At 41.3% G+C, this 11896-nt stretch overlaps 1 protein-coding gene across 1 annotated transcript; it reads left to right on the top strand.

Annotated features, from left to right (window-relative positions):
- The first annotated feature begins 1340 nt into the window (after positions 1-1340).
- LOC110504170 (matrilin-3-like) lies at positions 1341-10145 on the top strand. Its single transcript, XM_021583001.3, has 4 exons — positions 1341-1368; positions 1625-1765; positions 2438-3007; positions 9970-10145. Exons 1-4 carry the CDS (start codon positions 1341-1343, stop codon positions 10143-10145), a joined length of 915 nt encoding a protein of 304 aa, XP_021438676.2.
- Positions 10146-11896: the final 1751 nt, after the last annotated feature.

Below are 11896 nucleotides of genomic sequence, written 5' to 3'. Positions count from 1 at the left end.
CCTCAACCATATTGAGATGGTTTGGGATGAGTCGGACCGCAGCGTGAAGGAAAAGCAGCCAACAGGTGCTCAGGATATGTGGGAACTCCTTCAAAAGACTGTTGGAAAAGTATTACAGGTGAAGCTGGTTGAGAGAACTCCAAGAGTGTACAAAGCTGTCATCAAGGCAAAGGGTGGCTATTGAAAGAATTTCAAATATAAAATATATTTTTGGTTACTACATGATTCCATGTGTTATTTCATAATGTCTTCACTGTTATTCTACCATGTAGAAAACAGTAAAAATAAAGAAAAACCCTTGAATGAGTAGGTGTTCTAAAACTTTTGACCAGTAGTGTATTCCACATGGTTCATACAGCCACATTAGTCTCCCAGAATAGGTTATATTATATTCAAGCTTTGCTCAAAGCAGCCAACTAAAGTAATGTAGTTTACATAAGTTTGATCACAAAGGCTGGTCTGAGTGCATCTCCTCACAGCTTCATTCAGTAGTACAAGACAATTCAAATGTCATTTTATCATGGGCACAGTGGGAATTTATATCTGTGATGGTTAAATGATGTCTTACCCCAGAGTGTAAGAGAGAGTACATCACTTCCAGCACATCTCCTTGCTGAGGGTGGCGTTGATCAAGCACTGCTTCTGCTGGGGTGAGCCTGACGTTCTGCATGTCATGCCGCATGTCTAAAATAAGGGGGAAAGGGGACATAGAGTAAAAATGTCCATGCATCTACCAATTCAATGTTTTACACAATATTGTATCATATTTGATAGGCATGCCAGATAGAAATATGTCACGGGCTGGATCCAGCCACACACACACACACACGACAGCAACTTAATTTATGTCGTTTAGAAGTATAATCATCCAAGTTAACTTCAGAGAGTAGGCATTACCTATGGGAAATATGCAAATACGTGCTGAAACAGGACAATAGGCTTTGCCAAACCTCCTTCCTTGTTCTACCCACTGAAGGGAGAGTCAAGGTACAAAGTATTTCACTGATAGATACACCTCATCACTGTAGGAACCAGTTGTTCCACATTGTATTGCCATGCCTTATGATGCATCTGACAGACACCTTTATGAACACAGATCAGACCTGCATCGGCTCAAATACTGCAATGATTGAGCTTGTCTGTCACAATGGAACCAAATTAATTGTCCCAAAAGTGCAAACCGGTTGAGTGAATCCAGAGAGTAAAAATCACAGACCACCTGGGGTGGACTGACGGTTTCACCATTGTTCTAGTCTCATTTAAAGTATTGGGGATTGTCGTCACCCTTCTGGTGGCCATTTTGTTTGCCCGTGGCCAGAGGCTACTTCTGCTTCCTGGAAATGCTTCCCCTGCTGGCCTGCTTTTGCTGTACGTTGTGTGAAATTGAGAAACAACCGACTGTATGTTGGTAGCTTAGTAGCTGCAATAAGCATAAACAAATGCTGATGGATAATAGTCTCAATTGCTAGCAGACAGACTCACTGATGCTTAAGGCTAATAACAGCAGGCTAATGTACTTCACACCATCACCATGTAAGTCATAGGCATCTTATTGCGCTTGAGGCAAACAAAATAACCATTGCTCTACTACTTCTCCCTCTTCCTCCGTCATGGTGGCCCAAAGTACATGACAATAATTACAGGTTTAATAGCTATCACCAGCCACCCGGGAAATGGCCAGTCATGTACCTCCGGCCCACAGCACCACCCCCTCCACTTGAACAGCCGGTCAGTACCCCAAGCGGCATCATCAGTGCTGACACAGGTAGAAGACTTTAGGCAAAAAACAAAAACCTCCTTTTGATTGAATCTCTCATGGACTGATTGGTTTCTGAGTATACATTTGAATCGGAACCCCCCCTCTTCTGTTGGTGTTTGTATGTGGTTTTCTTCCTTTTTCCTTCCTTTTACAATCTCTTTGTCCTGGGATTGAGCAGATGCTGTCATATAAGTCACTATTCGGTAGTTTTTTTCCTCCTCTGCAGGTGAATCTTGGGAGAAGTAAACATGAACCTTCTATTTGGTTTACTATATTACATTGAAATTGGTTTGGTGTCCATGTTTACTTTCCTCTGAAATATTCAGAATCTTCTCTCACTAAGCTTTCATCCACTTTTTCTTCAGACTTCTTAAAACGGTTCTTTTTACTGCTGTTTGTAGTATTATTGCTGTGTGTGCTGAAGCATAAACGGTTGCCCGCTTAAAACTAACGCTCCCATGCAATCTATTTGAAATAGTAGCACCTAGTAAACTCACCAGTAAAACACATCAAGCTGACTTGCTAAAACCCTCAGTAACTCCAGACCTGAATGTGAAGCCTGAATGTGTTTGATATACAGTAGATGTGACAGAGGAACTAGCAGTTCTCTGTCAAAGTGTGTAGAGAACCATTCCACACTGGGTTGTAAAAACCAATGTCACAATTTTCCCTCCGCAGGAACCCACTGCAAAAGCCGCCCCCTAGACCTGGTGTTCATTATTGACAGTTCACGTAGTGTGCGCCCCACAGAATTTGAGAAGGTCAAAATCTTCCTGGCTGACATGGTCGACACCCTCGACGTTGGTTCGGATGCCACGCGGGTGGCCGTCGTGAACTACGCTAACACGGTGAAGATCGAGTTCCTTCTCAAGACGCACTTCGACAAGGCAGGCCTGAAGGCAGCGCTGGCCCGCATCAAATCTCTAGCTGCTGGTACAATGACTGGCCTGGCTATCAAGACGGCCATGGAGGAGACCTTCACTGAGGAGTCAGGCTCCCGGCTAGCTAACAAGAACATTGCCAAGGTGGCCATCATCGTAACCGATGGACGACCCCAGGATACGGTGGAGGAGGTGGCCGCGGCAGCGAGGGTGGCAGGCATTGAGATCTACGCAGTGGGGGTGGACAGGGCGGACATGAAGTCCCTGCGTCTCATGGCCAGTCTGCCCCTGGATGAACACGTGTTCTACGTGGAGACCTACAGCGTCATTGAGAAGCTCACGTCCAAGTTCAGGGAAACCCTGTGTGGTAAGAGAGTGAGGCAATTTATTTATTTATTTCATCTGTATTTAAGCAGGGAGTCATGCTGAGACCATGGTTTCTTTTGCAGATGAACCCTGCATGAAAACGTCAATAAACAACAATTACACTATACATACAGTACCAGTCAAAAGTTTGGCCACACCTACACATTCCAGAGTTTTTTTTACTATTTTCTATAGTGAAGACATCAAAACTATGAAGTAACACGTATGGAATCATGTAGTAACCAAAAAAGTGGTAAACAAATCTAAATATATGTATTTTTTATGACAGCTTTGCACATTCTTGGCATTCTCTCAACAAGCTTCATGAGGTAGAGAATGCATTTCAATTACCAGGTGTGCCTTGTTAAAAGTTAAGTTGTGGAATTTCTTTCTTAATGCGTTTAAGCCAATCAGTTGTGTTATGACATAGTAGGGGTGGTATACAGAAGATAGCCCTATTTGGAAAAAGACCAAGTCCATATTATGGTAAGAACAGCTCAAATAAGGCAAGAGAAATGACAGTCCATTATTTTAAGACATGACGATCAGTCAATATGGAACATTTCAAGAACTTTGAAAGTTTCTTCAAGTGCAGTCACAAAAACCATTCTCAAATCAAATCAAATAGACATAGGTTACTTTCTAAATGCAATCAAATCAAATCAAATTGTATTAGTCACATGCACCGAATACCTTACGGTAAAATGCTTACTTACAGTGCCTTGTATTAATCCCCCTTGGCGTGTTTCCTATTTCGTTGCATTACAACCTGTAATTTAAATAGATTTTTATTTGGATTTCATGTAATGGACATACACAAAATAGTCCAAATTGGTGAAGTAATTTAAAAATGACTTCTAAATTCTAAAAAAAAGAAAACTGTAAAGTGGTGCATGCATATGTATTCACCCCCTTTGCTATGAAGCCCTTAAATAAGATCTGGTGCAACCAATTACCTTCAGAAGTCACAAAATAAAGTCCACCTGTGTGCAATGTAAGTGTCACATGATCGGTCACATGATCTCAGAATGTATACACCTGTTCTGAAAGGCCCCAGTCTGCAACACCACTAATCAAGGGCCACCACCAAGCAAGCAGCACCATGAAGACCAAGGAGCTTTCCAAACAGGTCAGGGACAATGTTGTGGAGAAGTACAGATCAGGATTGGGTTATAAAAAAGATATCAGAAACTTTGAACATCCCATGCAGCACCGTTAAATCCATTGTTAAAAATTGAAAGAATATGGCACAACAACAAACCTGCCAAGAGAGGGCCGCCCACCAAAACTCACGGACCAGGCAAGGAGGGAATTAATCAGAGAGGCAACGAAGAGACCAAAGATAACCCTGAAGTAGCTCAAAAGCTCCACAGCTGAGATTGGAGTATCTGTCCATAGAACCACTTTAAGCCGTACACTCCACAGAGCTGTGCTTTACGGAAGAGTGGCCAGATAAAAGCCATTGCTTGAAGAAAAAAAAGCAAACACGTTTGGGGAGTCTCCGACATGCTTTTTGGCGAAAACCAAACATATGGAAGAAGGTACTCTGGTCAGATGAGACTAAAATGTAGCTTTTTGGCCATCAAGGAACAACGCTATGTCTGGCGCAAACCCAACACCTCTCATCACCCAGAGAACACCATCCCCACAGTGAAGCATGGTGGTGGCAGCATTATGCTGTGAGGATGTTTTTCTTTGGCAAGGACTGGGAAACTGGTCTGAAGGAATGATGGATGACGCTAAATACAGGGAAATTCTTGAGAGAAACCTGTTTCAGTCTTCCAGAGATTTGAGACTGGGACGGAGGTTCACCTTCCAGCAGGACAATGACCCTAAGCATACTGGTAAAGCAACACTTGAGTGGTTTGAGAGGAAACATTTAAATGTCTTGGAATGGCAATTCAATTGAGAATCTGTGGTATGACTTAAAGATTGCTGTGCACCAATGGAACCCATCCAACTTGAAGGAGCTGGAGCGGTTTTGCTTTGAAGAATGAGCAAAAATCCCAGTGGCTAGATGTGCCAAGCTTATAGAGACATACCCCAAGAGACTTTCAGCTGTAATTGCTGCAAAAGGTGGCCCTACAAAGTATTGACTTTGTTGGGGTGAATAGTTAAACAAAACTTGAGCGTGCATATTTGTCTTATTTCTTGTTTGTTTCACAATAAAGAATATTTTGCGTCTTCAAAGTGGTAGTCATGTTGTGTAAATCAAATGATACAAACCCCCCAAAAATCTATTTTAATTCCAGGTTGTAAGGCAAGAAAATTTGAAAAATGCCAAGGTGGTGAATACTATCGCAAGCCACAGTACGAGCCCTAACCAACAATACAGTTAGAAAAATATGGATAAGAAAAATCCATTAAAGGAAAAAAATAATTAAAAAGCAGCAGTAAAATAACAATAGCGAGATTATATACAGTGGGGTACCGGTACCGAGTCAATGTTCCGGGGGCACCGGTTAGTTCAGGTAATATGTAGGTGGAGTTATTAAAGTGACTATGTATAGATGATGACAACAGAGAGTAGCAGCAGTGTAAAAGAGGGGGGAGCAGTGCAAATAGTCTGGGTAGCCATTTGATTAGATGTTCAGGAGTCATGGCTTGGAGGTAGAAGCTGTTTAGAAGCCTCTTGGACCTTGACTTTGCGCACCGGTACCGGTTGCCGTGTGGTAGTAGAGAGAACAGCATATGACTAGGGTGGCTGGAGTCTATGACAATTTTTAGGTCCTTCCTCTGACACCGCCTGGTATATAGGTCCTGTATGGCAGGAAGCTTGGCCCCAGTGATGTACTGGGCCGTTGGCACTACCCTCTGTAGTGCCTTGCGGTCGGAGGCCGAGCAGTTGCCATACCAGGCAGTCTTGCAACCAGTCAGAATGCTCTCAATGGTGCAGCTGTAGAACCTTTTGAGGATCTGAGGACCCATGCCAAATCTTTTCAGTCTCCTGAGAGGGGGAATAGGTTTTGTTGTGCCCATTTCACGACTGTCTGGATGTGCTTGGACCATGTTAGTTTGTTGGTGATGTGGACGCCAAGGAACTTGAAGCTCTCAAGCTGCTCTACTGCAGCCCCGTCAATGAGAATGTGGAAGTGCTCGGTTCTCTTTTTCCTGTAGTCCACAATCCGTTACAGTTAGTAGTTACCTGTCCATTGTAATTGTAATCAGTAACTTTTAGATAACCCAAACTCAGTAACGTAATCTGATTACATTCAGTTACTTTCCCCTTAAGAGGCATTTGAAGAATAAAGAAATGTATGTTACCAATTGAACAACATATATTGCAGGATAAATCAATGTTAAAGTTTACATAGCTGGCCATACACTACCGGTCAAAAGTTTTAGAACACTTACTCATTCAAGGGTATTTCTTTATTTTTTACTATTTTCTACATTGTAGAATAATAGTGAAGACATAAAAACTATGAAATAGCACATATGGAATCCTGTATTAACCAAAAAAGTGTTAACCAAATCAAAATATATTTTCAATTTGAGATTCTTCAAAAAGCCACCCTTTACCTTGATGACAGCTTTGCACACTCTTGGCATTCTCTCATTCAGCTTCATGAGTTAGTCACCTGGAGTGCAATTCAATTAACAGGTGTGCCTTAAAAGTTTTGTAGAATTTCTTTCCTTCGTGAGTTTTAGCCAATCAGTTGTGTTGTGACAAGTTATGGGGGTATACAGAAGACAGCCCTATTTGGTAACAGACCAAGTCCATATTATGGCGAGAACAGCTCAAATAAGCAAAGAGAATCGACAGTCCATCATTACATGAAGGTCAGCCAATATGTAAAATGTCAAGAACTTTTAAAGTTTCTTCAAGTGCAGTCGCAAAAAAAAACAAGTGCTATGATGAAACTGCCTCTCATGAGGACCGCCACAGGAATGGAAGACCCAGAGTAACCTCTGCTGCAGAGGATAAGATCATTCGAGTTACCATCCTCAGAAATTGCAGCCCAAATACATGCTTCACAGAGTTAACACAGAGACTGTGTGAATCAGGAATTCATGGTCGAATTGCTGTTAAGAAAACACTACTAAAGGACACCAATAATGAGAATAGACATGCTTTGGCCAAGAAACATGGGCAAAGGACATTTGACCGGTGGAAATATGTCCCGGTGGAAAAATAGTCTGGAGTCCAAATTTGAGATTTTTAGTTCCAACCACCGTGTCTTTGTGAGATGCGATGTTGGTGAGCGGATGATCTCCGCATGTGTATTTCCCACTGTAAAGCATGGAGGAGGAGGTGTTATGGTGTGGGGATGCTTTGCTGGTGACACTGTCTGATTTATTTAGAATTCAAGGCACACTTAATAGCATCTCTGGTACAATTGGTAAAACAGTTGATTATAATAAATATAATTAATCCAGTCCACGTTCTTATTGAGAATAGACCACCTGGAAATGCTTAACTCTAATCCTGCTAGGATTCTGATCTCTTGCTTTGAACTCATCTGGCACCCCCCGTGGAACCCCAATGTTATCAATGTATACTTTGTCATCAAAAGACCCAGATGGAGTAGTTATTTTCTCCCGTTTGAATAAAACTTCATGTCTTGGTGTCGAATGAGTGTGAAAGGCATTCCCAAATGTACAAGGGAGCATAATCCTGTCCAATCTGCCAGTAAAACCTCGCACTGACATTTCCCAAGAGTACTGTACCGGGCCAAATGGTAATAATCTCCTCCGGTCACTGTAAAGGGAGGAACCTGTGGATATAAATCGTGCAAGTCAATGCAACTGTCATTATCTGGCATTCCTGCTTTCGTGAACAGCTTTACCATACTGGCCTAACCTCCTCTACCCGGAACCGTACTAGGGTGTCGACCAAGAACTGGTAATATCCATCATACCACAACCCTAGATCCTCCTTCATTACTGTTTAAAGGGTTAACAAGCATGCTACCACAGCATTCTGCAGTCATCCTCCATCCCATCTGGTTTGCTCTTAGTGGGACTATCATTTGTTTTTCAACAGGACAATGACCCAACACACCTTCAGGCTGTGTAAGGGCTATTTTACCAAGAAGGAGAGTGACGGAGTGCTGCATCAGATGACCTGGCCTCCACAATCCTCCGACCTCAACCAATTTCAGATGGTTGGGCTGAGTTGGACCACAGAGTGAAGGAAAAGCAGCAAACAAGTGCTCACTCCTACTCTATGTAGGAGCTCTATTATTCTACAATGTAGAAAATAGTAAAAATAAAGAAAAATCTTTAGGTGTTCTAAAACTTTTGACCGGTAGTGAATGTGGATGTAAAATTTTACTCCATGGGTTGGTTATGTAGGCTTCTTCTAACCCATCACCTTCTACTACATGTAATAATACAATTAAATGATATATTCACATTAAAAACCAAAGTCTATCAGAATTGCTGTCATTCCAATAAATGTTATAGCCCTTGGAAATATGAAAGTATAGATTAGCCTAATTGTTTTACCTGAGCATGACCTCAAAAAGGACTTATTAGACAGCCCTACTCTGTTGTTTGTGATTTTGTTGTCATGGATGACTGATTGGGCTCATGGAATGGCATGCTTTGAGCACTACTGAAAAGTGCTTTTACATGTGAAATATTAATGCCATGTGCTGCATTTGCTGTAGGCCTATTGTTTTCTTTTTTTGTTGGTGTTCTTTGATATCTTGATAATATACAGCTGTTTAAAAGGGCAAATCCACAAATGGAAACAATAACAAAACTGTGGCCCCGCCTATGTTTTGGTAAAAAGCTGAGGGATGGGCCTGGAGAAATGTAACCGCTCTCAGATTAATAGACAGAGCTATGGATGCAAGGACTGACCATCCATGATATCACAATTATTGTTTTGACCATGTTATGAAGCGATACATTGTTTGTTTATATTTACAATGTTTACAAATATTGGAGAAAAACAAATTTATATTTTGGGTTGAAGTTGAACAAAGCTCATGAGGCATTTACAAGTTATATTCTTCTATATATTCTTCTATATATATATATATATATATATATATATATATATATATCCATTGATTCTTGAAGAATATAACGTATAAATCAACTGTCACACTCCATGAGAACCATATATATAATTTTTACATCCAAAAATTGATGTAACAACTACAGACTTAAATTGGCAATCTATCAAAAGTGTGCAAATTTGAGCATGTGTCCATTAGGCCTATGTTTTTTTTTTCATCAGCCTGAATTAGATTGAGCAATAAAAGCCACACTTTTTTTCCACAGGTTTGGATACACACTACGCATGTTTCACTGGCTGTCCACTGGTTTCAAAAACAATGATTTGATAGACAGCTTAAACTTCTTGAATTCAACCATTATTGGGTTCAAATACACATTTAGATTTGTGAACAGCCATCCACAACAAGCACAATCCGTAAGGCGCAAATAGCTAAATGAGAGAGCAGAAGTGTGAATCACATCGACGCACTATGTAGATATCAATGATAAGTGATATCCTTATCTCCATAGACTACACCACTACTGTCATCCTTACCTCCAAGCGTTTACTCAAGTTGGGTAATCTTTGGATGTCGACAGCAGTCGTATCATTGGAAGACATAGCTTGGACTACAAACGCCTATTCCTGCGATCCATCAAACACATTTGGTGAGTCATCATAATGGTCTCTGACTTGTGGTCAGAGTCGCTTACGTGGAACAAACTTAAACTTGCTCCTGTTTTCAATGCTGATTTGAATATAAATTGAGAAAACAGAAGTGTCAGATTTTTTTCACAAACATCCTTTCAGAATTTAAAAGTAATCATCTCGTTTTTCAAAAGTATCTGTTGTCGGATTACAATATTTTTTGCTGGTAACGTAATGGATTACAGTTACCGTTTTTTGTAATCCATTACATGTAATCCATTACTCCCCAACCCTGCATCTACCCTACCTCAGTTTTGGGTTTGTCTAAGTGACCCTTGTCCGGTCTTCCTATCTTTCCCCAGGTGTGGAGATGTACACAGTCGGTGAGGTTAAAACAGAGGACATAGAGCTCCAGGAGATAGCCTCTGTGCCCCACAGCCAGCATTACTTTCACTTGGCCAACTTTAGCACCATCGACTCCATAGCTCACACCTTAAAGAGCAAGTTGTGCCAAAGTAAGGAAGAAGGAAATGGATGAGCATAGGGAGGTACAGCATGAGCTAGCTGCTAGCGGAACAGGATTTAGACACAGGAAAAGGACACAAAGGAGCTCGGGCCTTCTGACTTGTTTTTGGCCTCATGCGTTTGTTGAACCGATGCCTGGTTATCTCAAATTGCATGCTATCACCTATGGTTTGCTTCAAATCTTCGGGAGACCTTCGGCCCCCTTGAACTTTGCGACCTTTTGCCATATTTCAGGCTTCAAACATAAAGATATAAAACTGTATTTTTTTGTGAAGAATCAACAACAAGTGGGACACAATCATGAAGTGGAACGACATTTATTGGATATTTCAAACTTTTTTTTAAAATCAAAAACTGAAAAATTGGGCGTGCAAAATTATTCAGCCCCCTTAAGTTAATACTTTGTAGCGCCACCTTTTGCTGCGATTACAGCTGTAAGTCGCTTGGGGTATGTCTCTATCAGTTTTGCACATCGAGAGACTGAAATTTTTTCCCATTCCTCCTTGCAAAACAGCTCGAGCTCAGTGAGGTTGGATGGAGAGCATTTGTGAACAGCAGTTTTCAGTTCTTTCCACAGATTCTCGATTGGATTCAGGTCTGGACTTTGACTTGGCCATTCTAACACCTGGATATGTTTCTTTTTGAACCATTCCATTGTAGATTTTGCTTTATGTTTTGGATCATTGTCTTGTTGGAAGACAAATCTCCGTCCCAGTCTCAGGTCTTTTGCAGACTCCATCAGGTTTTCTTCCAGAATGGTCCTGTATTTGGCTCCATCCATCTTCCCATCAATTTTAACCATCTTCCCTGTCCCTGCTGAAGAAAAGCAGGCCCAAACCATGATGCTGCCACCACCATGTTTGACAGTGGGGATGGTGTGTCCATGGTGATGAGCTGTGTTGCTTTTACGCCAAACATAACGTTTTGCATTGTTGCCAAAAAGTTCAATTTTGGTTTCATCTGACCAGAGCACCTTCTTCCACATTTGGTGTGTCTCCCAGGTGGCTTGTGGCAAACTTTAAACGACACTTTTTATGGATATCTTTAAGAAATGGCTTTCTTCTTGCCACTCTTCCATAAAGGCCAGATTTGTGCAATATACGACTGATTGTTGTCCTATGGACAGAGTCTCCCACCTCAGCTGTAGATCTCTGCAGTTCATCCAGAGTGATCATGGGCCTCTTGGCTGCATCTCTGATCAGTCTTCTCCTTGTATGAGCTGAAAGTTTAGAGGGAGGCCAGGTCTTGGTAGATTTGCAGTGGTCTTCTACTCCTTCCATTTCAATATTATCGCTTGCACAGTGCTCCTTGGGATGTTTAAAGCTTGGGAAATATTTTTGTATCCAAATCCGGCTTTAAACTTCTTCACAACAGTATCTCGGACCTGCCTGGTGTGTTCCTTGTTCTTCATGATGCTCTCTGCGCTTTTAACGGACCTCTGAGACTATCACAGTGCAGGTGCATTTATACGGAGACTTGATTACACACAGGTGGATTGTATTTATCATCATTAGTCATTTAGGTTAACATTGGATCATTCAGAGATCCTCACTGAACTTCTGGAGAGAGTTTGCTGCACTGAAAGTAAAGGGGCTGAATAATTTTGCACGCCCAATTTTTCAGTTTTTGATTTGTTAAAAAAGTTTGAAATATCCAATAAATGTCGTTCCACTTCATGATTGTGTCCCACTTGTTGTTGATTCTTCACAAAAAAAATACCGTTTTATATCTTTATGTTTGAAGCCTGAAATGTGGCAAAAGGTC

This window comes from Oncorhynchus mykiss, chromosome 25, assembly GCF_057628025.1.
Source record: "Oncorhynchus mykiss isolate SJ-2025 chromosome 25, ASM5762802v1, whole genome shotgun sequence".
Taxonomy (NCBI): domain Eukaryota; kingdom Metazoa; phylum Chordata; class Actinopteri; order Salmoniformes; family Salmonidae; genus Oncorhynchus; species Oncorhynchus mykiss.
This window is presented reverse-complemented; position numbering and strand designations above follow the sequence as displayed.